A 27,345-nucleotide genomic window follows, 5' to 3' on the forward strand; every position below is an offset into this window, starting at 1 on the left:
AAATTGTTTTGAGTTGACATCTTTGAATCACATGTCTTCTTAATTCACATAGTCCAATGTGAATTAAGAAGAAAACTGCTTGCCTCTTGATTTTGTGCTGTGTGGGAAGTGTTCTGTGTGTATTCAAAATGAGCTCTGGAGAATACAATAGCTTTTGATTTTAAAATTAATTTGCATGTTATGCACACAAACTTGCAGATGGAGTCTTGCTGTGTGTTGCTAAACAGTATTAATGGTGAGTATCCTTTGAAAAAGACTATTGACTTTATAAGCTGGGATTTAAATGAGACATGAAATGCCATAGTACATGAAACAGTCTTAAATCACATTGCAGCAAAGACCCTTCAATTAACACCTAGGGAGCTTGAAAGAAACGCTAACACTGTACAAAGCAGAGAAAAAGAGAGGAATCTTCCAGGCCAAGTAATCTGGTTCTATTTAGATGTGTTCTTTGCATGTGGGAAAATATGGAAAATCTTTTCACCCGAGGTTTGTCAGGTGAATCTTTTTGTTCAGTGATTTCAATAGTCACCAGTCTCTGTTCCAGAGTTAGTTTTCATGGCCAAAGCTTTACAGAAGTTAAATAACTTAATTGAGACTACAGGTAGAACTGTCTCTTAGAAAATAATTTTGAAAAGTATAAACTACATCTATTTTGCTATTTCAGGGAAAACAAAGATTGAACAAATATGGTGAACTGGATGCTTTCCTAAGCTTTTGCATGCCCTACCTCTGAACTTTGTTTTAGTTTCAGTTATACTAATTAAAAAAGGCATGCAATGAAAGTGGAGGAGAAACAACATAGCCAGAAATGCTTCTGACAGTAGGTGCCTCCACAATTTTGCTCTGGAATACCTGTGGAGAAATAATGGCAACTGCAAAATAAATGTAAAAATACTGTTTTTCCATCTTTCATAATAGCCTTCTGATGTCCCTGTCCTTCTCAAGCTACTGCAATTTATAATGAAAAAAAAAATGTAAAATTGCTTCTATGAGTATGAACACCTAAATATTCTGCCCACCTTGGATATAAAGTCACTTTTAATATTTTTAGGTGCACGGACTCAGCCACAAGTTCACTTTCAGAGAAGATCTGTGAAATTGCCAGAGAACACTAGCTACAGTGATTTGACAGCATATCTGACTGCAGCCAGTTCACCCTGGGAAGTGGACAGTTTCCCTTATTTGCAGGGATTAGATGGAAATGGAACAGGTAACCACTACTTTGGTTTTGCTCTGATTTCATATTGGTCCAGGGCTTGATTTTTGATCCTATCATTGTTTCCATTCCCTATTCCAGCAAAAATTCTTTCAAATTTGGGTGACATGACATTTTCAACTGCCCTACCAATATGCTGTTCCAGTGAACAAGAGGGCAAGGTCTCCTATCCCTTAAATGGGGCCACTGAATAGCAAAGATTAAAACTCCTTGGCCTTGGGAGATCAGACAAGTTGGTCACACTTTTAGTTCAGAGCTGAGTGTCCAAATGCACTGCATGTGCACATAAAAGATGGAAATTAATGTGAAGGAGCAAGAGAGAAATTAACCTGAAGATGCAATAAAATCCTCAATCTTTTTTTCTAAAAATAAATAAAATGCCTCCATATCAAGAATTTAATACTGTGTTGTTTCAATGGCTTTGTGGATACTTTTGAATGTAGCCAAAATGTGCAAATTTGTCTAGCACCAAAGAGAAAACCATGAATATTCATAGTAGAAACATAATCACTGTTAAATTCAAAGTTGTTATTCATTTTTATGACTGTAACTGCCTGCTAGTCTTTTTCCACTTTTCATTCAGTCTTGAGTGAAATAATTGGTGTTTCATAGGAAAAAGAATAGCAGAATACAGAGCAGAAGCCTTCAAATTCTTAAAAGGCCGGTGTGAAAAGGAGAGTAATTTGTTTTCTGTGCCTGTAATGGGTTAGAAAGATATCAGTGGCCATGCAGTGTAGCAAGAGAGATTCAGACTAGTGATTAGGAAAACCTTGCTATGGTGAGGATAGTGTAAGCTGTAGAATTACTTGTTTGATGGTGTTGGACAGAGTTAGACAGTGACCTGTGAGGATGGCAGAGGCATAGCTGAGCCTGCTTTGAAGCAGCCCAAATATCCCCTTGAGGTGTCTCCCTGCTGTTTCTCAGGATGCATTTACTTGTGATGTGTTGATCTAAGTGACTTTGAATGCTAGGTCATGTGTGTAAATGGTAGCTTGCTAGCTTCCCCCTTCTTCCCTTTGTACAAATCTACACATCTCCTTTTCTATTACAAGAAATGTGTCTGCAACCTTACTCCAGTCCTGCTGTCTGCTCCAGTGAGTGCATCTTATCCCATCTCATTCTACCTCCCTGTCATTTTCCTATTCCCATCTTCAACCTTCACTTTTCTCTGACTTTTCATACTCAGACATGATCAAAACTTCTTTATCTTTTTTTAAATTAAGGAATGCATTTGATCTCCCTCATTTGCCTACTTCCTCATCTCCTTTTTTTTTATCTGTAAACCAACTGAACAAACTGCTGGCAATGTGTGTGGGATTCCTCTTTCCTAAATCTTTCCTAAGTACTCAGCAACCCAGCTTCCCATTCTTGCATTTATTTAGTGATCACAGGTCTTGCCAAGGCTTCAGATGATCCCATCTCATGGGAACTGCACAAGCAGGGTATTGTCTTTCTCCTGTTTCACCTCCTAGCCCCCCATAAAGCAGATTAATGCAGCCTTAGGTTTTTTAGTCTTCTGTATTCTTGTGTGACAGAAACTTTTCTGCTTGAGCACAGGGACCCTGGATTTGACTTTTAGTTTTCAGGTAAAACTGTGTTGTAAAAGCCCAAAATGACTGGCAAAGAAATGGTGTTTAAGAGACTGAGAAGAGCTTTGTTTTCTGAATACCATGGTATTCAGTGTGGTGTAACACAGACTGCAAATGCAATGTATTTTATTGTGTAGTATAGTAGAAGTGAAATGTCCTCTGTCTCTAGCAGAAGCCTCTCCTGATATGGAAACATGTAATTTTAAAATCCTGAAGTTGGATTGACATCCTTTACTACATCTGCAAGTGACTTGGTGAAGACTTGGCCTGGAAAACTTTTGAAAGCATAAAAAATGAGGTCAACACCTGCTGGAGATTTTCAATATTTTTGTTCTCAAGAGAAAAAGGATATTTACAAATTTTAGAATTCTAAAAATACTTAGCATTGACTTGCATGGGAAATTTTGGAATTCTGCAGAACACTGTCTCTTCTCTCTGTCCCTCCTCTCCTTCCCCACCATTACCTCTCTTTTTTCCACACTTTATTTACATGTCTGTAGCGTTTTGTTGAGGTCACTCCATTTAGACCCCTCAGAATTTGTCCAGAGTGGCTTTTATAGCAGTTTCAGCTAAAACCTACTCTCTCTGAGTTCAGCATTTTCCATAAAATCCCAACTGGGTGTTGAATTAGTAATACAGAGCTGTGAAAATTCATTCCATGAATCAGCATGTTGTAAACATAAAAATTTGGAGAATTTCACTGCAAGTAGTGACAAGCCTGTATGGTGTTAGCTTATTGTTCATATTTATCACCTGTTAAAAAGCAGGAGATTGGGTTGACCCAACATCATCTGTCTCAATGCACCCAGCTGGCTGATAACTATTACTCCTCTTCCTTTTTGTGGCTGCTTGTTTCTTTATAAAGAGTCATGTCTGAGCTGACCGTGAATTTTATCTGATTATTTTTAAAGCTCTTTACAGGTCACCAGATGTCAAAAATGACAAGAAATAAATGAAAGCTGACATTTATTGAAGTCCATTCCCATTTAATCTGTGTGTGTGCTTGTCAGTTTTATAGCACGTGAGAGTTTCATAGGCATTGGTTTTAATTTGCCTTCACAACAAAAAAGAGAAACATTTTATCTTTTTAATGAGCATTAATATCCTGTACAAGGTGGCAAACTGGAAAATTATTTCTTCTTGCTAGAGGTCAGTGGATTTCAGAAATTTCTTCATCTTCTAATATAAATTGTTCAGTCCAGTGCTCAGCAAAGCATTAATGCATCTTAATTAAAAATTGTGTTTCACCATCTGAATGCTTTTTCTGGGACTGAAAAGTAATTTTTACAGATATATGCTATATCAAGATTGTAATAAAAGAAAACTTCAAAACTTTCAATATCTAAAAAGATGCAAAATGTAAAACATTATTTAATCCTTTATATGAATCTAAAATTTGAAGTTATACCATTTTTGGTTTGGAATTTATAAACACAAGAATGTCATCAGGACACAGTACTTGGCAAGAGGAATTTTTCTGATACCAGCCTGAGAACATTAGTGGCCTAAGTCCTGGGGTCAGGCATCAACTGACAGAAGTTATAGGTGCATGGCAGAGGCAGTGTAGTGAATGATCAGGAATAAAGAAACAACTTTTCCCTCACCAGTTCCTTCCTCTGTCTCGCTGTTTTATATTCTAAAGTCTTAAGGGGACAATATTGTTTTTCATTGGAGCCTATATTTACAGATGCATGGGTAGGCTGGCAACCTTCCCCTACACCCTAGCTGAACTTTCAAAGCTTACTTGTCTGTTTTTAATCTGCTAGCTCTGTGTCTCTCCTACATGGCCACCTTCAGAGTACCTGAAGTACCTAAATACCTTAAAGTATTTCTCAGTACTTTAATCCCTCTGTAATGTCAGCATCTGCCTCTCTGTTCACAGTCAGTGAAGACAGCATGTATGTCCCTTGCACATCAACTGTGTCACAGTGATACCCACCTGGAAATCTGGGCAGTATGCATCAGACTAGGTGCTTTCATAAATGAACCACACACAACATTACTTCTGGTTATTTTTCATTTCTTCAGTTTGTCAGTCTTGCAAAATCCAAGGAATTTAAAAATTCGACAAAGTTTTGTCACCTTTTTTCCCTTTTGCTTTACCACTTACCAACCTATTTCCAGGTGATGGCTTTATTTGGTGAGCTGTTACTCAGAGACATCAAATTTAATAAAAGCCATTCCTTGATATTTAACCAGAGTTATGAGAAATCTTAAACATCTCAATGCTTTCCCACCATTCCCTCAAATGTACTCATCCTGTTGGCCAGTGTTGCCGGGCTACCTGAGGATACCCAAAGGCCACGTGGTGTGCCACCACAGCTGGGTGTGAATATGCCCTCACAGCAGTGTGCAACCAAGCTTACAGTGAGGGCAGCACCCCATCCCTGCCAGCCAGGCATCCCTCTTCTTTCTCCCTGATTCACCCCCTGGCAGGAAGAGCAGCTGCAGAGCCCCAGAGCCAGCATGACAGAGGTATCAGGGATGGTGCTCTTAGCAGCTGCCTGGCCTTTGGGGCTCAAGCCCCTTGCAAAACTGGAAGCTCCATCTCTTCTACTTTGAACTTGCTATTGCTTTGAGCTCCAGATCTGTTTTAAAATTCAAGAGGATTTTTGTCACCTGTGTATATATATCTGTGATATCTATCCCTGTCATTAATTCATTTGCTTAAATCATTGAAGGGTTATAATGCTATTTATAATGTTATAAAGTTTCTAAAAAAAAGGTATGTTGTCATGAAGTAACATTCATTGGCATCCAGTTTAAACATAAAGAGTATATGCTAATAATCCATTTAGCATGGTTCTTTTCAGTGAAAGGCCAAAGGAAATCCAGCCTGGCATTCTTAAACATGTGACTGGTCATTTGTGGGGTGCCACTGGTTATTTTGGTGTTTGTTTGTTAACAATATGGGCATTTGAGCTTATAATAAAGACTTGTAATTTTTTTTTTTTTTTTTTTGCCATGAAACTGTGTTGCTTGTACAGGTTTATTTAAGATGAATTAACTTGAAAAAATACATGCAGGAGATTTTTACACTGAAGTTTTTTTGTCTTCATGTTTTTCCAAAATTAGGTGAAAAATAGACCCATACATCATCCTTCAATTTTGTGGCTTGGGTTTGGTCTTTTTGGCAGGGGGAGGGTTGTTGGTTGGTTGGCTGGCTGGTTGGTTGGTTTAAAGTTCTTTTATAAGGCAGGGAGGAAATTGCTGCTCCCATCCCTTGAGAATGAGGTTGATGCAGTACTGTGGTGTGGAACCACACAGGTGTCCCTTGAATTCTGTACCTTCTGTAGTCACAGTGTTCATTCACTCTCTCATTAGGAAACAGCACCAGGTATGACCTCACCCCTGTCACGGCCGTCAGCGTCCACCTGCTCAGCAGCGATGGCACCCCCGTCCCCGTCAACGGCCCCATCTACGTAACAGTGCCTCTGCCAGCCAACAGCAACTTGAAACACAATGCACACGTTCCAGCCTGGAGGTTTGACCAAAAATTTGGTAGGTAACGTCTCATTGTGGCTCCCTAGATGGCTTCTGTTTTCTGTCTAATAGAAGAGACAATTGAGTTTTACCGATCAAGTAATATATGGTATAAATGCAAATATACTTAGCACTGTGTGACAATTTTAACCAAAAGTTTTTGTAAATGTACCATTTTTCGATTAATAAATATTTTATTTAAAAACTTGGGAGAACTGCATTTCACCCACAGACTGAGAAGCAGAGAGATGTATTCACTACAGCATTGAGTTGAAAGTGTGTAGAAATGGAAACTTGCCTTATCTTTGCCAGTAGCAGCCAGATGTCTGACCTTGGGTCCCCCTCTTGGCTCAGGCTCTGTTTCCTGCCTGCCAGATAGGAAATATAGTACTGACTTCATTTGTAAATCACTCTGAGATTTTCTAATACTGTCAGGAAAATACATGTAAATTATTTAAATGAATTTTTGAAAAGAAAAACTAATGAAATATTTTGAAAGGACAGAATGACTAATTAATAAAATTTGTACAATGCACTCAAATTTTTGGATTACAGAATAGTGTTTGCCATTGGGAACAGGAATTTTCCCAGAAATACATGTTTTAGGCTCTTCTTAAAATTTTTTTTTTTTTTTTTTTGCTAGCTGGTACACTGTGCTGGCCTTCTTTACAGCTTCAGATTTTAAAGGGCAAAGGAGTGCCTAAGTCTTGTCTGGGTGATCCCCCTTCAGTTATTGTACTGTGCCTTCTGAAGTATGTACCAGATGGTTGCTAAGAAAAAGGAGGATGGAAGGTGGGAAGGGTAGATGCTGAGACAAAAAGGAACCAGAAATATGGGTCAGTATAGATAATCAGGGGGGGTTTGTCCTGCAAGCAAATGTTTTGAGCCAGCTGACAATCACACCTAGAAGGAGAGGAAGAGGCATGAAGGCAGCATGTTGGAGTAAAGGAGGAAGAGAGAGGTGAAGGGAGAAATAATAGTTTTGTTTATTACCTTCCTCTCTTTGTTGAAAAAAAGGATGTATTTTCAAACAGCCTGCCTATGAATCTTCTGTCAGAAGTTGCCTGTATTAGAGGGTAAAGCAGAATGATTTAGTGAAGAGTAAATTTGAATATGATATAAAGTAGAATAGTAGAAAAAGAGTGCAATGAATGGATTTGGCCTTTTTCCCTTAACTGTGGAAATTACACTTCTCTTGTGCTGACCTGGCAATAAATTTCACTACATTTTTCCTGAAATGGAATAATTCTTATGGAAACTATTTTGTTTTCCCTTGTTAAAACCAAAGCAGGGAAGATGAAGTTTACTTTCCCCATAAGAAGCAGTCCTTCCCCATTCCTTCCTGTCAGCTGTGCTAGAGCTGCAGCCTGCCTCATTGCTAGTTACTCATTGCAAGTAAATCATTCTGATTTTGATTATGTAGCTTTCTCATTTATGGCCAAATTTCAATGCCCCTACAGTGAAGCCACAAAAGCTCTCTCTTATTATGGAGTAGGGTTTTTAATTTGGTATATAAAGAGCTAGTTACCCTATTGTGTGCAGCATATATATTAGTATAAAGCAATATAGGTAGTTAATTAATGTTGCAGGCTTGAGGCTCCCAATCTTGAGACAAGTCCAGCCTTGCTTGATTCATGACAAACTACTGGAGCACTTGTGTTATTAGGAGGAGAAGGCATGAGGACTGCTAAACAAAATGCATCTTTGTCAGGCCACTTAGCTTCACAAAGCTGTGGAGAGCAAGGTATTGAAGATTATATGCTCAGGCTCCAGCTCACACTTCAGCTGAAGTAAGCATCTTTCTGTGCAACCAAAGATGTTGAACAAAGATGCATTTTAAGCCCTGGCTGCAGCATGCCAGTTCTATTAGAATTTTGGCCGCATCCCAACCAATTTAGGAGTAGCTTAATTTAATAAGTAGAGCATCCACACTATCTTGTGCAAGCTACTTTAACACCCTAAGCTCTGTCAAACTAGCCATATGTAGCATGAACATGGTGGTATCCTGTCATTCCACATCCCTGTTGTGCTTGGACGGTGAAGGGAGATGGATGGATAATGACTGGGATAGCTCCATACTGGAGAAATCCTTAGCTGGCAGATAAGGATTGTTGTAGCCCATTTGCACTGCCAGATCTGTGCCTTGTCAGGACAAGACCTCTAGCTTTATTATTCTGATTTTGTCTTGCATTTCATGGCTGCTTTTTTCAGTGCTGGTTATGTTTTGGTCTCTCCTTAATAGATTTCCAGTGGCTTAAATTTTCATGCTTTTATCTGAACAGCGAGTAAATGCCACAGACAGAAAACTGTGTCTGTCTTACCAGGCACTGACAGCACTTCTCTCTCATGGATTAGCAGCACAGTGGACACTTGTTCGTGCAAGCCATTGCTTTTGTTTAGGGTCCATGTGGTTGTCATCATTACTGCATGGAATACAATTTCTGCTCTAAAAAGCAGAAGTACTTCTCACTTTTGGAGGACGTGGAGAAGTGACAGAAATACTATAGAGATATTTTAATTCTTAGTATCTCATACGTTTTGCTGAGCTCATGATGAACTAATATGAACCCAGAGGCATCTGACTGGAAGTGCAGAGATTTTCGTAGTTTCCACAAAAATGAGGCATATCTGCATCTTATGGCAGCCAAAAATAACTACTGGCTTTTTAGGATGTTTACCATAAACAATCTGTATTTTCATGACCATGCTTTCTATCCTTGGGAGAGAAGCAGAAGCAGCATAGTCTGCTTAAGGCTGAGAGTGGCTCCACTGACACTGATGAAACAAGCAGCCAGAAAAAACAGGCTGACATCAAAACAAGACAATCTGCTGCATCTATTTCATACTGTTCCAAATGAGATTTTTCATTAGGAAACAAACCTACTGCCTTGTGTGCACAGCAAGCAAATTAAAGCAATAATACCATTTTGAATAGTTAATAAAATGAAGATCAGCTGTCAGCGCCCTGGAGGTTTTTTAAGGGTAAGGGAATACCATGTAACCTTGCTCTTGTGTTGTCCACCACCCTTTCCTGCAGCATTTCTGAGTGTTGGCAATAATAAACACAGATGTATTGATGTTACAGACATTGCATGCTGAAATGCAACTTAATCCCTCCATGCTGTGGACATGCCCACGTCTTGTGTTTCACACTACTGTGGGACAGTGGTTTTATTTCATGGTATGCACTTAAAAGGTTTGGACATAGAGACAGGGATTCTCATGTCTAAAATCAGGAGTGCTCAGTGGGGTTTTCTGGGGTTTGGGGTTTTGTTTTCTCCAACAAGTGCTGTGTTGGATTTCCCAAAATCTGAGGGGGCTGAAAAAATATTTTTTCCTTATCTGTAAGCAGATGTTTGGGATCATGATTTGTTCTGTGTGTATTTGCCTTGATGTCAGTAGGATTTACAGCAGTATAATTAATCTCTCTATTCTTGGACACCAAATTTCTGTTCAAACTTCTTTCTAGCCTTGTCCTCTTAAGTCAGAAATACCACAGATCCCAGTAGAAATGAAACTTTCTGCCTCCTGTGTCATCTCCAGCTCCCACCAGCTGGACTGAATAACACAGCACTTGCTCAGCTGTATTCTCCTCAGCCCCCATTTAAATGGTTTATGTTTTGTGTTAAGGTGTCTGGTTTTCATTGGATTTGGGGAGCAAAACTGTTAAGTCCAGCATTCTCCATTTTAAGTCCTCTGTTTCATTCCATGTGGTATGACATGGAATGAACGTGGTATTATGTTGCACCTAGACCTCTAGATCCACATCTGGAGCTGTATGAAGGATTTCAAAATTCTACCAAATATTCCAGTGTGCATAATATGAAAATGAGATTTATTAATATGACACAGCTGCTAGTTAATTATTCCCATCCAATAATAGGAAAATATTTTCAACACTGTTTTCAATTATGTGGCAAAGGACTCTGTAGTGGAAGGGTTAATCCTTAGTCCTTTTGTTCATCCTCCTTAAAATATATTACTTCTTGTGCTCTACATGTAAATGAAGTTCAGAATACAGTGTCTCTGTTCTCCCTTCTCCCCAGACACTTGGTTGTACATCTTGGACATGACCTTGTTGTCTTTCAATCCCTGGCTTCTTTGCAGAGGAGTATGTTTCCCCAGTGCCTGAAATTTCACCCATGTGTTCATGTAAAGTGATGGCAGAATACAGAGAAAAGTATCTTGGGGAACTCTTTGTAACTTCATAAAAAAAATGCTTTATGTACTCCCCTCTTCTTGGTTGCTGCTTTCTGACTGCATTTGATGCCATAATAGATTTCTAAATGCATTAAAAAGTCTGGTACTTGTTTTTTCTGGGTAACGTTCTGCCATCAGTGGTAAAATTTGTATTGATTTTTGTAGAACCAGAATTTCCAGATGTTCCTTCCTCAGCAGAATCAAAAGAATGTTTTCTGTGCTCAAAAGAAGTCATGAGGATATACTTATGTGTAAGCAGTATTGGTGCCTACTTAAACTTGACTACTATTTCATAGAGGTGAATTTATGCTTGTTTTTGTTCATAGTGTTTATAGGGAGAGAGTGACAGCTACTGTCAGGCAGAAAATGTAAGCAGATTACTGTACACCTACTGGTCCAGTTCACTGTGCATGGTTTGCAAATAAGATGATTTATTAAAGTCTTGGATTTAAGCTTCCCATGTGGTAACAGTGATAATCCACCCAAAGAAAATATTGTCTTTTAGTTTAAAAATAAAACATTTCTTTTTGTTGTGAATTTGATCAATTTCTGACTGCCACCACATTCGTAACCCTGTGTGACTGGCAGAAAATAATAATTTAACAGAAACATTTGTAGCCTCACTTGATCTGACACTGGGTGTGAGTTTGTGCCTCTGACCTTGGAGAGATGGTCTGCATTTGGAGAGCATGCAGCTGCCCACGTGGCCTGGGACTTCATACATTTCTCCATGAGTTGTAGTGGGTTTTCTGTGCATGAGAAATGGACGTGCTCAGGAAATCACATTCTCCCCCCCAAAGGTTTGAGCTTAGTATAATCAGATCCAGAACACGTGGTTCTAGACCAGATTCAGTGGTGATGTGGAGATTAGTTTGCAAAGGTGAAAATCACAGAAGTTCAAGGTTAAGCTATTTCTGTAGTTTGAAAATTCCTTGACTATTTGATTTTGACTTCCTTTTTAATCTCAACTGGAAAGCTTAAATTATTCTTAAAGAATAAATACACTAAGAATACAGGTTCTTGACTAACTGCTCTCAGAGATTGTCATATTTTGTATGTTGCCATAGAAATGGCAGCTACCAAACCCAGCTTTTTACCATGTGCAGTGTCGACATAATAGGTGCAGATACCATTTCAGAGTATCAGACAGACCTCAGCATTGAAAGGAAAAGAAGCTCTTCCTCTGATGCTTCACAGTGTAGCTCACTGAGGTATGTTCTCACTCTCATGATTCCTCTGGAGAGAATCATAGGAGACAGCTGTGATTATTTATTAGCGTTCATTTTATTAGTGTGGCTTACATGTATGTAAGGGCATTAATGGATTGTTTAATGCTCTGCCCACCTTGTACACCATTGGAGCTGCATTTATAGCAAAGCAGATGAGGTGTGGCATGAAGGTGATGCTTCAGGGAACATTGAAGGAATCACACTGGTGCCAAAGTATAGTGATCTTTGTGCAAATAATCTACTAATATGTAGTGAAGGAAATAAAACTGGAAACAGATCCCTGGCTTCTGTGAACAGGTTTTAATAATGCAGTGTCATGTAGACAGCCCTATAGCTCCACCTATAGAAGCCATGGCAGGAGAAGGTGGGAAGAGGCAGGCATCAAAACTTCAGAAATGGAGAAAACACCTTTGTGCTTATGCAACTGCCTCAGTTGAAGAAAACCTGGAGTTTGGTGGGAATCCAGGCAGGAGTGGGTAGTGCTGGGATGGGGCTGGATAGGCTGCGGGCCTGGGAACCCCTCCCTCTGCAGCCTTGCAATGTTAGATCAAATCCCAGTGTGCCTCTGCTTCCACTTCCAGTTTGAAAACTAGAAACTGGATGTGAGGCTGAAGGAAGGAAAGGGCATGCAGTGTTTTGTGCACGTGCATTTATTTATTACATGTTCTAATAATTTCGTCAGTAACTGGCTGAATATGATTAATAACATGGTAAAGCAAATTCTAAAGGCAGTATCTTTCATGTATACCAGTATCTAGGGATGGTGGTCCAACAGGTATAACTAAGCTTTTCCTTTTCAAATACAATTATTAACCAGTAATTATGCATGGAAGTCATTTTCTTCAATAAGTCATTTCTGTTCTGGCATTCTGGAAGGAAACACTCTGAGGGGGCCAAAGCAATGTGAGCTGTTCTGTGTACAATGTGCCCTGCCTTCTGCCCAGATATAATTAAGATTATTAAATAATGAAAACTGGTGTGTTATTTTGTTAAACACTTGACAGGTGATTTGAGGGGAAAAATGAGAAGAGATGGAAAAACCCACAGAGCTTCTCAGGCGCAAACAATAAATTAAAGTAGTTGATTTCTTTGCCAGAATCTTCAAGGTAGACTGGTAAAAGCATTTCCCTTTTAGTTAACAAAATAATGGTGGTGCTGCTAAAACAGGAGCCGGATTTAGCCCTGGAAGGGTTGTGTAACAAATTCTGTAAGAGTGGAAGAATAATGAGAGTATTGGGCTCTCAGAGCAGGGACATTTATTTTTTGCTGTTGCCTAGCAACCCTGAAAACAAAATTGTAATATTAACTTAAATACTATGAATTTTTAAACCCCTGTGTATTGGGGGGAAGGTGAGGAGGAGAGTAAGCTCCAACAGTATTCAGGAAGGAATTTTCAACTTCCATTTCAGGCTTTTAGCTTTTTATAAAATGAACAAAAGTAAAACGAAAAATCCCATCCCTCTCAAGTAAAACTTCCTCTCCTGATGCAGATTAGAGGTGATTTTCAGTTGGAAGAAGAAATCTGATAAGCAGCTTTCAACTGTTAGAATGAAAAGCTACAATTAATGTATGTCATAACATGTTTTAGGAAGTTCTTTTCACAGACTTGCCCTTGATTAACTCTTCATAATAACACTGCCATTTGCAGTGTCTAAATCAATTACTTCTAGAAGCACTTTTAGTGTGTTTTGAATATCCTTTGCTGTCCTACACTGTCTGATAACAACCTGCCTCATTCCTTTTGACACATAGACACACGCTCTGTTTAACCATGAATCTCTGCCTAAGCAGGGCAATCTTATGAGACATCGTAGACAGCACAAGAGATCCATGCTGAAAGAAAACCACTTCTCATTAAGGAATATTTATTTCAAACATCTATGCAATAGCAGTACAGGTAAAACTACCTTTCTTTTCTTTCCAAAGTGCTTTTTTCCAGGGAAGATCATCTTGTGACTAAAAATAAATTCTTATTATATGGGATTATGTTTCATTTGCTTTTTTACTAATCAAATCCTCTCATTTGTCAAACCTCTTGGATGGAAACAATTCATGTTGTACATCACACAGTTTTAGTTCCCTGCTTGAGTGGGATTGAATGATCCTATTGCCAGTTAAAAGAAACAAAATGAAAAGCAAACAGTATTTGATCAATGGAAGAATTTTCTAGTGAAAGCTCACATGTATAAGTAATTTATGGAAATAAACCAGCATAGCTACCATATACTTAAACACAAGCAATATTTAGGCTTTATGACTGTCCTTGGGGGAGGCTGCTGGCTTCAGCACACCCATCTGACAGTCATTTAGTAGAACCATTTTGGTCAGTGATAGAAAGAATGCACAATCAAAGTCAGCACAAGTCCCTGCAGTAGTGATCTGCAAGGCTCTGAGATATCAGCTTGGGAAGTCAAACCTGAAGCAAGCAGCATTATACATCCTCCCAGAGAGCCAAGCTCTGTGCTGGGGTGCCAGTGAGAGAACTCTCCTCACAGCCAGATCACAGGAGGGGAGGTTGTTCTCCTTCTCCTTGGCTGTAGCAAGTGTCCCATGCATCTCTCCCTGGAGCAGATGGTGCTGTGGGGCACTCCTGCCTCATCAAAGCCAGTGGGAAGTTGGCCATTTGCTTGAGCTGGAGCAGCAGGGGATTGTCAGCATGCACAGTCACACGTGGAAGCCAGAGGGGGACGTACAATTCCCTGGATTTCACTCCAGATCAATTTAAAATAATAAAGCCAAGCTTTAAAATATGGAAGCAGTGTCTTACTCAGAGGCATCATGTATCCATTCCTGCTGCCTGGTTCCAGCAAGCTGTTACATGGAATAGTTGCTGTCTTTGAAGACAACAGGTCATCTCTTTTTTGGGCAAAGCAGCCATACCTGCAGTGACCTGGCTGTGCAGGGGGATAGTCCAGAATAGCTACTCTTCAGTGGTTTCTCTGCAATTGCTGCCCACCTGGGCACTCTGCTTGCTGAACGTGCCATTTTTCAGTCTGATTCAGAAGTAAACCAAATTAAATTACAAAAAGGTGTTGTTTAATGCTGAATGTGTCTGGAAGTGTGCAAACCATTTTTTGTTAGATTTGTTCATAATGTGCAAACCATTTTTTTTAAATTTGTTCAGTGGAGGCCCTGTCTGGCCTCCATTGGCAAGTCCTAAAAGCTGCCTGAGATAAATGAGTGTGTTCATCACAATCAAAGTTACTGCAAAGTATTAAGATGCTTCTCTCTAGCAGAATTTATCTCTCCTGCTCTGCTGAAATCTTGAACTTCTCTGATATTTTTGCAGTCTGATGGACATCAGCTTTCTTTATCTGATAATTTTTTTGTGTATCTTCAAAGTACTCTGATTTTTATATTCTTTGCTGTGTTCTCTTACCTTGCTTTTGAGTTCCATATGTGAAAGAGTGATAGGTAGATGCTTCTAAAGCTTTTTAAGAAAGAATGAAGAATAATTTTGTTGAATTACATCATTTATTCCAAAACGTCAGGAACAGGCAGTATAATTTTGGTGAGAAAAGCATTAAGTGTCTAGGTTCTCCCCCTGCTGTTAGTTTGAGCCAGAAGACAGCTCCCCTGACTTGAATCTTGGATCAGCATGTTGGCTCCACTGAGCAGTAAGAGAGGAAAAAGAGGAAGAGAAATGTAAAAATGATCTATAAGCAAGAATGTCTCTATATATAGAAGTTTTCCATGAAGCACCAGCAAGTCTTCAGGAATTAATGGTGAATTGGCCCAAATCATGCAGTGCTTACAAACTGTACTGAGCTTGCTGTTTCTGCTCCAAGGAGGCATGGACAAGTTTTCTTTGGAACAGCAAAGTCTTGAACAAAAGTGATCACTTCCATTACATCCAGCTCTTTTTACTGGTTTTTTGGTTTTTTTTTTTTTTTTTTTAGTAATCCTGTATTGCTTGTTACTTAACAATTATTACAAATCAAGTATAAATATTAAAAAGAAGTGAAGCTCATTGATTTTGCTGACTTGGGTGGCTGGAAGAAATAGATCTTACAGGATATTTGAAAAATAACAAATTAAATTGTTAGGACACAGCATACAGGGAGGTAAGACCTCTCTTCCCTTTTAAATCCTCCTGCTTAGTTTTGCAGTTGCAATCCTGAAAACACAGAAAGAATGAATGCTGCTTGCTCTTCTTCCATTTGCAGACTACCTCACAGGAAATGATAGAAAAATGGACAAAGATCTTTACTGACTGCCCCAGTGTCCTTTGCTTACAGCAGCAAGTGTGTGAGGACATAGAGGGTAATTAGCTTCATTTTTAGAACAGGAAAACATCTTGTTTTTCACTCCAAGGAGGAATCTGAGGCAGGATAGGGAATTCGTCCCCAAGGCTGCACAGCAATGAACTCTTGGTCACGTAAGGCAGTGTGAAAGGGTGGGAGCACAGCAAGTCACAACCAGGCAATTGGGTTTTGCTCAATAGAACATTAGTCCAACATTAGTCATTATAGCAAGGCATTGCATGTGAGGAGCTGCAAGAACACTGCTTGTTTAATGATACTTAAAAAGCAACCAGGAAATTAGAACCTTTAAAGGATGAAACATGAGAGACCTGGAAATGCTGATGGATTTGCAGAATACTGGAGGTATGTCAGTTCCCTCCAGTAACACCAGGATGGCTTTCAGCTATTTGATCACAAAAGAAACAATACAGGACTTTGTGTTTTCAGCTGTTTCCACTCAAACCTGTTTTGTTGCTGCTGTTGTGAAGGATGGAGTTCTTTGCTTTCTTCATCCCATGATGTGGGAAGATGCTCTGTTTTATTAGTGGACTACTGGTAAGAAGAGATGGTGAAACTTTATGAGGCAAATTTAGCCCCGAAGTGTTGGACAATGAAAGTATTAAAAAAGGGCTGACAATGAGATTGTGTATTCATGGTTCACGGGAACCCACATTTGGTGTTGTCCTGATGAAGGAACTTGGGGCAATGCCATTTAAAAGTTACTATTTTCTGTCATAATACACCAATTTGTAGGGTATGGTCAGCAAAAGTTGTATTTCTTTTGTTTAAAGATGACCAATATTGGATATATCTTTTATGCATTTGAAATAATCTTAGCTATCCATAACAGAGAGATGGAATTACATTTTTCCTTTATTTATGCAGACCGGCACATTGCCTGGAGTATGTCCAGTGGTTACCAAGAATGGGCAAACTAACTGGGCAGCAGGCAAGTGAGAAACCTGTCTGAGGCTTGTGCAGTAGACTCTGCTTCCATCACAAGTAAAGATGGTAGCAAAGACTCTTTTTTTCTTCCATCACAAATAAGGGATTCCTGTTGTTGCTAAAACAGGAGCAACCTGAGCTGCTGCTCGTTTGGCAGGACAGCAGCAGAGCTCTGCTCTGCTCACAGTGCTGAGCCTTGATAAGCCTGCAGCCTCTCGTAGGTCCTGATGGCTGCATTATGCAGAGTTTTACTGAGCAAAGGCTTTTCGGGAGGCAGCGGGAGGACCTTGTCCTGCAGCTCCGTGTGGGTAAGGCACGCTGGACACAAGTTCCCCCTAGTGAGGGGATCGGGAACAGCTTCTGCTTCAGGAGACAGCTGCAGAAATAGACATGGGAGGCACTGAACTTGGCTTGAGTTACATATGCCTGAGCTCTGCTTGGGTGTGAATTTAAAGGGCTTGGAGATTATAAGAAAAATATGGGAAACAATGTATTCATCACCTAGGTCCTTCCTTTTATTTTTAATCAGCGCTTTATATCTCTGTTGAAGTTTCATTCACATTGTTGCGTATTTCAATAGCTGGTGCATATTGTCATCATCCAGATCTTGCAGAAAAAGAAAAATGACAAGGTTCAGTGTTACAGGTTTTTTTAACCAAATGGCATTTTAGAGACAAGATAAAAGCAGTTTTTGACCTTAAGGGCTATTTTTCACCTTCAGGGCTATTAGTATAACATCTTCCCTGAAATTGCATGGATTGAGAATTTGAAGGGCTAGTGGCCATGGTAGTGGAGAAAAATAAATCTACTTTTCCTAGATTTTCCAGAAACTCCACAGAACTGTGGACAATTCCATTCTATTTTTCCTGAAAACGTTTCCCTAAGAGAGGTTAATGAATGACTACGTAAAGATGTTCTGCAACAGCAGTTATAAATGCCATGTATGCAAATCTGTGTACACAGATTTTATTCTTTTTAGTACTGTAAATCGAAAATACTTGTCCTGTGTGACTTTCTTTATGAAATAACAGTTTATTGCTACCCTCTACAGACTGGAAGTGATACTTGGAAAACTGATAATTACATCAGTAATTCCTTTAACCTGAGCAAATTCAGTTTGGTTGCAAATACAGTTGGCATCTGGCAGTAGTAGTCATCTAGATCTAGAAATCCTCTCAATTGTCTATTCTTCTAAACCTTTCATTGTATTCAGGTGGATTTATTATTAGCCTAAGACAGTAGTCTAACATAGGAAAAATCAGTATTGAGGAAATAAATACTCAAAAAAGCCATTCTTATGAGTAGAGGGTTTGCACAGGTGGTTAATCTAAGGAACACAGAAGAAATCATCAGGATCTTTAATGTATTATAATAACAACAAACCTGGCTGCAGCACCTCTTCTGTGTGTTCTGTGCTTGCTGCTGAATGTTCAGATGACTGTCATCCAAAATGCTGTTGCTTAATCCTAAGTGACATCTAATGAAAAACACGATTTTGGGAATTACAAGAAGGAGACTAATTTAAAGGAAGGGGAATCACAAGTACATGATGCAGCTTTCCTTTCAAGTGAGCATTTGAAGCTAGGTAAGGGAAAATATAGCATTCTTCCCCCTTCAGTACAGAAATAGAGAATTGCACTACAGAAGTGCAGAGGGCTTTATCTCTTCTGTGTACACAGATCAGCATCCTGGTAGTGGCCATCAAAATATGTGAGACCTTGAGGAGGCCAAGCCCTCTATTATGGCACCCACTGGAGGTGCCAAGCCAGGACTGCAGGTTTGGGAAACTGCCTGGCACCAGGGGTGGCCTGTCAGTGATTTGCTCTTCATGTCTAGGCCAGCAGTTTCGTTCAAAGAGGATGAATACAGGAGCAGTCTAAAAGCCCTTCTGGGTATTTATTACATCAGAAACTAAGGTGACAGCCCCAGAATCAGGGATTCTAATGAATTACAAAAAGGTATTCAGCTGGTTCAGTTGTAAAGATCTTCATAACCCAACTCCTGGAATAAAAGTAATCTTCATGAAGTAGATAAACTCTCGACTAGTGCAGGTTGTCAACCTGGACTTAAACACATCACTTTAAAATTTTTAATCTTACTTATTTTGAAATTATCATTTTGTAATTCTAAAAAAAAAAAAGTATTTTGCTTCCTTTAAGAAACATGTTTTAAAAATCTCATCGTCTGTTACCAAACAGTATTCCTGGGGCTATTATACAGATACTGAATGATTACCAGAGTTAATCACAGCAATGGTCCAATGTAATTCTGGTCATTGGCAGTAACTAAGCTTGTTTTCTGTATAGGAAAGCTATTTTGAGGAAACATTTTCCTCTGTCTTGCAGAAGTTGACAGCCAGGGCTGGCAGAAAGGTGGTGTGTAGAGCTCAGATGTGGTCAGAGAGATGTGATGTCTCTTGAACTACACTTTTTATGTGGGCTGTCTGCATATAATCAGCTTCAAGAATATCTATCTTCAAAACAGGGGAACCCAACATGACAATAAATGTTTTCTTTTAACAGAAGATTTACTAGTTTTATTTAATCTTAAAGGTTTTGGGTTTAGGTTGCTTTTTTGCTTCTGAGAAAGCCATGGGTGCTCTCAAATGCCTCCCACTTCACAGCAGCACACACAGTCCCTAGCACACATGGATAGGTTTTGTTACTGCTTGATTTTCCTCTTGTTTGCAGAGGAATGTGTGAATATCTGTAACATCTTGCTTCAATTTCTACATTTACAGGGACATGGCTGAAGAGTAGTTTGGGCATTGTACAACAAGAAGGAAATCAATTGACTTGGACTTATATTGCGCCTCAGCTGGGCTACTGGGTTGCAGCTATGTCACCTACTATCCCAGGTAAGATGGAATTGGATTGTATTGATATTTGCAGTGCTGGGTAATTATTTATTTATATATAATGTTTATATTTTTCAGAATGACCTCATCTGAGATGCCACAGCTTGGTCAATAATGGATTATTAGAAAAAGGAAATCTGAAAGTAAAGGGTTAAATCTTTTCAGGATTTTGTGGGGCAACCTTGGTGCTCGAAATATCTGTGTAATTTCAATGGGGAGCATTTCAAAGTGTTCGTGCTTTGATGCATTTGTGTCACCACTGCCTGGTAGAGCCACTGCTAGAAAATGATGGGAGTCATAGCATCAGTGTGTTGGTGTTCCAGCAGGTGGAAGAACAGGTGCTGTGAAGTTTCTGTACAGAAACTCACAGAGATATGGATTCACCTAAAACCAGCATTATCCTGGGTTAGACACTTACAGATGGATGGATGGATGGATGGATGGATGGATGGATGGATGGATGGATGGATGGATGGATGGATGGATTTGACACTTTTTTCCTTTTGCACTGAAGATGCCCATTTTGCCCTGAGTTATGCTTTGCATCATCTTGGTGACTGATTAATTCACACTGTGAATAACTTAGCTTAGAAGTTCTAGGAGATATTTTACAGTGGCATTAGTACAGAGCTGATTGGTTGCCATCTGCAAACCTCTTGGCATAACTGTAAAAAATTACTTTGAACTAGTCATTAATTATATGTGCTTTGGAGATTATTAATGCTGCAACTTCTGGTTCCTTTTTTTTCTGTCTGTAGCCTCAGATTTCTTGGTAGTAGCTCTTCAGTCACCAATAATCTGAGATATCTCTGTGTATAAAAGAGCCAATCAGTCAAACAATCAATAAAAAAAAAAAAAAAAACCAAACCCAGAACTCCTTATAGATTTTTTTAGGTTTTCCAGATAAAAACCTAATCCAGTAGAAATGAAAACATGCTTGCCTTGGCTGTGCAAGCTCAATAAACTAAATATAACCAACAAAACCAAACTCTTACATGAGTACAGGTTTTAAAGTCTACTCATGCATATCATTAAGTGTTTCATAATATGTGGGCTTTTTATTTGAGGTTCTATTAAATGATAGCTGTTAAATGCTGGGATATTCAGCTGATTCATTGCTGAACAGAATTTAGAGGCAGGTGCAGATCTGAATAGGCTATCATATTAAATTTAATGGAATTTTACAAAATAATTCTTCTTGAAGAAAAAGCAACTGCTCTGAGCCAAACCTTTCCCAGTACAGCTCTGTCCCAGACTGCAAGGAAGTTACACTAGTCATGGAATTGTGCTTTAACTCTGAGGTTACAAGAGAACCTTAACAAGAGAATGCTTATTTGTCCTTGTGATTTACCTTGTATGGCAGAGTTACTACTTGTATTTTACTTCTCCTTCCTTCTAGGGCTAGATCTGAGTTCCTAAAACTCTGTTGCAATGGGAACAACATTTTCATGAAAAATTCAAGAGATTTATCTTGTGTTCTTTTTGCTTAATGTCCTAAAGCAACAGTAAAATCAATTATGTAATGGCAGTGGTGGGACAGAATGTATAAATATTTAGATTTCCCAAACGCAATATAATTTATGTTACTTTTAATGAGTTAATGCATTTTTTCATATTTTATCTCCTAATTGAACCTATTTGATTTCTTATCTCAAAAATGGACAAAAATGGTCTTTGTTTTCCTAGCAGTGGCTCTACAGACCACTCAAGATCCACAGATGAGGTTTTGCAAGCTTTATGACCTAGACCCTCTAAGTTGGCCAAGTTTGCTGTGCTTCACAGTACATGCATGTAGTCTGCCAGCTGGTGCTGTACCTCCTTGCCTGCAGATGAAAATTTGGGTCTTTATTTCAAAATCATCATAAGGATTTTACAAACCAACTGGGTCACACATGCATAATTGGGAACTGATGTTGTCAACATGTGTGCATTCCTTTGTGTGTTAGAACATTTACTAAGTGTTATTTAAACCTGGAGTTACAACACTGTTTCACTAGTGGCCTGGTAATTAAAGCTACTGAAGATCTGCTTGGCTTGGCTTGATCTAGACTTCAGAGCACCAACACATCTTCCAGAGAAGATGTGGCCTGCACTGTCTGTACTGTTTGGTGTGAAGAGCCACAGATGATAAAGAGCAGTTGTTGCCCACAGTGTTGCTTTGTGCATTACAGTGCTGGGAGATGCTAAGATGGATTTTCTCCAGTGGTGAGAGCTTTTTGACACACGGTGCCAGCATTAGGACCTGGAAAGCAGCATTCACTGATGCATGCTCCTATTGAAACTAACTGCTTTTCCACAGAATGAGCTAGTTGGACTTGCAGTCACGAAAACCAGCACATTCTCTCTGCACAAGTTGCTCCCTTCTCCAGAGATTGTCTGCTCAGTAGGCACCAGGGCGATGAGCAGCACTTGCTTAGCACCCTCATAATAAGGGAAAGTGTCCCTCTCCTTGTTTGACTGTTGTACCTCTTCCTATTTGCAGATTATTACAGGTCTAAATTCTCTTTTCTGTTCTTCCAGGTCCCGTTGTAACACACGACATTACGAGCTATCACACAATGTTTCTTTTGGCAATTTTAGGAGGGATGGCTCTCATACTTCTAGTCTTGCTGTGTCTGCTTTTGTATTATTGCAGGTAAGATTCACCATCCTGGTTACTTAGTTCATGTTGAAAATACAAGCTTTTTTGTGCTTATTAAATTAAAAACTTCTGTATTGAAACATTTTTCCTTTGGGGGAAAAAAAAAGGCAAGCAAATGCTTGAAAAAGAAAGAAACAGATCAAATTTCCTGTGTTCCTGGTTACACACAGCATATAAATCCCTGCCTTTGGGAGGATGGTAGTTGAGTGAATCACACACATCTGTACCTGTGTTCTCCATGTAATTTCCTATCAAACATGGGCATAGGTTCAAGATCTCTCTACCTGTTACACATTTGCAAATGATCTTTCTGTTGGCGTTGTATTAAAATGAATGTTAAATTATCAGCAAATGCCTACTAATGAGTGATTTTATACTTGCCTTCTCTAGACATTTACTCCAGTTTGTAATTGGTACTTGAGATATTTCCCAAATGACATTAGTTATTCTTTAATTTTATCTTCGCTGCTGGGATAAGCTTTTAATTTTTAGATTATGTAATAAAAGTTCAATTCCCCTAATACTAACCATTGCTTAAAAATCTTCTGTTAAGACACACTTGCTTCTCTTGTTTCTGTGTACAACATTCAAAAATTTATAACTTCTTTTGTTACTGGCTTTTATAGAAGAAAATGTCTAAGACCACGTCAACATCATAAGAAACTGCAACTCTCGACAGCACTGGACACTTCTAAAAAGGATCAAGCAACCTCAATGTCCCATATAAATTTAATATTTTCACGTCGTGAGTCAGAATTTCCAGGTGGATTGTCTGTTGCTAGCAATGGACACGCTGAAAACTCAGGGGCAAAGGAATTAATCAGTGCTGTCCACATGGAGATGGTATCACCTACTGGAGAAGCAGATATGCATACACCTATGCTCAAACACTCCTTCAGTACTTCCCAGGAGTTTAGCTCCCGAGAGGAACTGCTCTCTGACAAGGAGAAAGACAAGAGCAGAATTTCCTTGGATGACCTGACTCCCAGTGGGTCTCTAAGAAAAGACTACCACAAGTCAGCAGATAGTTTTCCTCTAAAGACAAGAAAATCTACAGAAACAGCTGAAGGCTACGAGTCCCCTATCAAAGATGAGTATAGAAGAAGTTACAATGCTATGCTGTCTCAGCCTTTATTTGAAAAGCAAGAGAGAGAAGTTCAAGTATCTATGAACCATATTGCTACTGGAAGTAAATACAATATTCAGGAACAAATATACCCCACACCTTCAGCCCCTGAAAAAGAGCTGCTGGACTGCAGACCTACTGATTGTATGATGTCTCGTTCAGTTGATCACCTTGAAAGACCTACATCTTTCCCTCGACCAGGTCAGTTAATCTGCTGCAATTCTGTCGACCAAGTCAATGACAGTGTTTACAGAAAGGTTTTGCCTGCACTGGTCATCCCAGGTCATTACATGAAGCTGCCTGGAGAGCACCCTTTTGTTAGCCAGCCCCTGGTTGTCCCAGCTGACCAGCAGATTGATATAGAAAGACTTCAGGCTGAGCTTCCTAACCCTCACGCACGGCTTTTCCCACACCCTGCCCAGCAGCTGCAGCCCCAGCAGTTGGCATCCCAAGCAATATCTCAGCAACATTTGCAAGATGCAGGTGCAGCTGAGTGGAGTCAGCAAAATGCTTCCATGTCTGAATCTATTTCCATTCCTGCCTCTCTTAACGATGCATCCCTGGCTCAGATGAATAGCGAAGTGCAGCTTCTTACAGAAAAGGCTTTGATGGAATTAGGAGGTGGGAAGCCATTGCCTCACCCTCGAGCATGGTTTGTTTCTCTAGATGGGCGTTCAAACGCTCACGTTAGACATTCATACATTGATCTCCAAAGAGCTGGTAGGAACGGGAGTAATGACGCCAGTTTGGACTCCGGTGTTGACATGAATGAACCGAAATCTGCCCGAAAGGGAAGAGGAGATCATCTGTCTGCACCACAGAGTCACCCCCCAGTGCAGGAGCACCAGCAGAGAGAGCGGAAGGTTTCAGACAGCACAGCTTACACACAGCTGGTGTACTTGGATGATATGGACCAAAGTGGCAGCGAGTGTGGAACAGCAGTTTGTAGCCCTGAGGACAATGCTCTCCGCTGCCTCCTAGAAGGCACCAGTAAGAGAAGTGGTGTGCAGCTGCCCAGCCTGCAGGAGGAAACCAGAACTGTGGATACCAAACCAGAGCCATTAACTAGTCCTGAACATGGAACATCCGTTCGAGATGATGATGATGAAGATGAGGAGGATGAGGAAGATGACCAAGGTGAAGATAAGAAGAGTCCTTGGCAGAAACGAGAGGAAAGACCACTAATGACTTTCAATCTAAAATGAGCTATTGTGAAAATCCACCCTTCAGTGGAGTATAAAATTGCCAAATATCCTTTCTGTGGAAGTGCTTGATATTTTTTTCTTTTTTTCTTCTTTTTTTTTTTTTTTTATATTGTGGAGAGAAAAAAGAAAAACAAACTGTGGTGAGCAACATTTGAAAGAACTTAAATGCATTACTGTGTAAATGTTAGAAAAGAATTAAAATCATTCCTCTGATTTAACAGCTGCCTCCAGTGAGATAGCTGAACAAAGAGTGTGATTGTTATTCCATATACTTGATATTGGTCATCCAGGATGTTGAAAATACTGACAAATTGTTTTGGTTGGTTTATGACCTCAATCTCCTTATGAATGGGAGCTGGTAAAGCTTTTGTTTTGTAGGCCAATTTTATGTTGATAATGCTACTGAAAGTATCTTAAAAACAGGAGTTTGACACATGGTGTCCAAAATTGTGCATTATCTCAATGAAAGGCTATGCATTGCTGCTTTTAGTAATATTTTGCTTATACTATGCTTTTCTTAAATTTACAAGTTGGTTGTAAACATATTATGTCCTTTATTATAAACTACTCAGCAATTTATTTTAATGTACAACTGCAGGAAACTTGAGTAGCATCCCTTAGCATTGAAGCCTTTTTATGAAACCAAACTGAATTTTGTGTCAACTAAGATTCCTCCAATTCTGGTACCATTTTCTCAAAGTGCCTTTTTTACAGTAACAATGAACAGTCCCTTCTTTTGCTAAGTCCTTTTAATTGACCCCATTTGAGATTTTATAAATTTCTGAACTTCTACCTTTTATTTTAAGCTGCATGCCAAGAGTCCCATTTTGTGCTGAGCATTTCTCATTTCAATACAGTGTATTCTGTACCTATCATGTATATTGTGGATTCTGTTTAGCCAGGATAGACTTAGAAGACATTTTAAAGGGCCCAGAGTAGCCAAGAAGATAGTTTCAGTGACTGTATATATTGTTAGTTTCCTCTGGAATCCCATGAGCTCATCATGCTCATATAAAATGGACTATTGACCGAGCAAGTGGACTGAATGTGTCTAGAAAAATTTGGGGAAAAAACAGATGTACTATCCAAAAGTGCCAGAATTACTCTTCTGTGCTTTTTCCATACAGAGCTGCTTGGTTATCCAAAAATTATAATTGAAAATAAACTGCAAAAAGTATCTTTGTGGATTTTTTCCTCTGTTAGTGATTATCACATTATTTTACAGTATTTAAAAAGAAAAATACTTTCGTTTCATTTTTCCTGTGCATATTTAATGCTCGTGTGACTTACTTTCTTTTGCAGTTCTCATGAGCTTAAGTCAATACTGAAATTTAGACCCCTTTTCAGAAAAGGATCCTCTGTATCTTGATAAATACACAATGATTTGCTTAAGAATCACTGAAGACATTGGAAATGAAATCCTGGTATCACCAAAATTTCCTGTGGAGTCACACTTCCCATGGGCCAGTTTTCTTTCTTACATTTCTGTGGGTACTTACACTTACTGCACTCTCCTCACTTTTTCATGAATTGGGTTTAAAGAAGAGGAAGTATGTGACTTCCACTTTTGTGGAATCCTTCATATACATTCAGTTTATCATGTTTCATTCAGTTATTTTTATGCAGATTAGCAGCAGTCATGCTTACTAAAGTCAATACATAATCTCCAAGGTTCCTATATAGTTCCTATTTAATTTGTAATAATAAGCCCCAAGTCACATTCGTTGCTTTATTTTCAGTAAATTTCAGCATTTTCATAGAAAGTGAGTCTTGTAATTTCCACATTACTGTATGTCTTACCTGGGAACCTGATCTCTAGCCAGGAGTTGAATCCTGATTCCCTAGTTCCCAGGTCAATGCTCCTTTCTATCCACAAAGCCAGATCATCTTTTGCTTTGGTTCATGTTTGAAAGTGGTATATGTTGTAAAAGGAATCTAAAATATTGTGGAGTGCATTGAATACTGAAATCACCATATTAGCACTAAATTACATTTTACTCATTGTGTATGTGGCTGGTCCTTTCCTGTTCTGTTTAGGAATTTTGTACTGACCACCTGTAAACTGGTTTTGGGCTCTGGGTTACTTATTGTCAGTTTTTGCAAGGTCACTGAACAGAAAAATACAACTCTAAGGGCATAGTATTTATCAGATGTCAGTAAGTGCTGGTAACACAGTGTCACTTATTAATCAGAATGCTGCATTAGTAAACATTCTGAATAAAATTTCTGCATACTAGAATCATTGTGCTATTTAATTTTCAGTTTTCTGTTGTCTTAAATCTGTCATTTTTAATTACATTCTTTTTTTCACATTCCTTTGCAAAGTTTCCATCATTGCTATCTTGTAAAGTGAGATTGTTGCTATTAAATTGCTGTGGTTTGTTTCTTTAATTGTGTTGGTTTTATGTTCATTTGATGATTTGTGGTTCTAATACAGCAAATATACTTGAACAAACACAATGTGGATATGTTTCAAATCTCCTTTAAAACAGCATTTTTTAATTGGTGTGATAGTTTAATTTTGCAAAATACATAGTTTATGAAATGTATTTCTCTATATCCACACTGGGCCATATGCTAAATGAGGCTGGAACAGAGTTAATGCAG

At 39.0% G+C, this 27,345-nt stretch overlaps 1 protein-coding gene across 6 annotated transcripts in view; it reads left to right on the forward strand.

The window, feature by feature from the left end:
• Positions 1-27,129, forward strand: part of FAM171A1 (family with sequence similarity 171 member A1) — an 87,621-nt gene extending 60,492 nt beyond the window's left edge. For 4 of the 6 annotated variants that reach the window (XM_030233925.2, XM_050971538.1, XM_050971539.1 and 1 more), the window contains 5 exons: positions 1,055-1,213; positions 6,133-6,309; positions 19,650-19,766; positions 22,287-22,401; positions 23,034-27,129. In XM_030233925.2, coding sequence (XP_030089785.2) covers positions 1,055-1,213; positions 6,133-6,309; positions 19,650-19,766; positions 22,287-22,401; positions 23,034-24,738 — 2,273 coding nt within the window. In that variant the 3' untranslated portion in view covers positions 24,739-27,129. The remainder of the gene's footprint in view (positions 1-1,054; positions 1,214-6,132; positions 6,310-19,649; positions 19,767-22,286; positions 22,402-23,033) is intronic. The other 2 variants (XM_030233961.2, XM_050971541.1) reach the window with 1 other exon arrangement.
• Positions 27,130-27,345: the final 216 nt, after the last annotated feature.

This window comes from Serinus canaria, chromosome 2 (assembly GCF_022539315.1).
Source record: "Serinus canaria isolate serCan28SL12 chromosome 2, serCan2020, whole genome shotgun sequence".
Taxonomy (NCBI): domain Eukaryota; kingdom Metazoa; phylum Chordata; class Aves; order Passeriformes; family Fringillidae; genus Serinus; species Serinus canaria.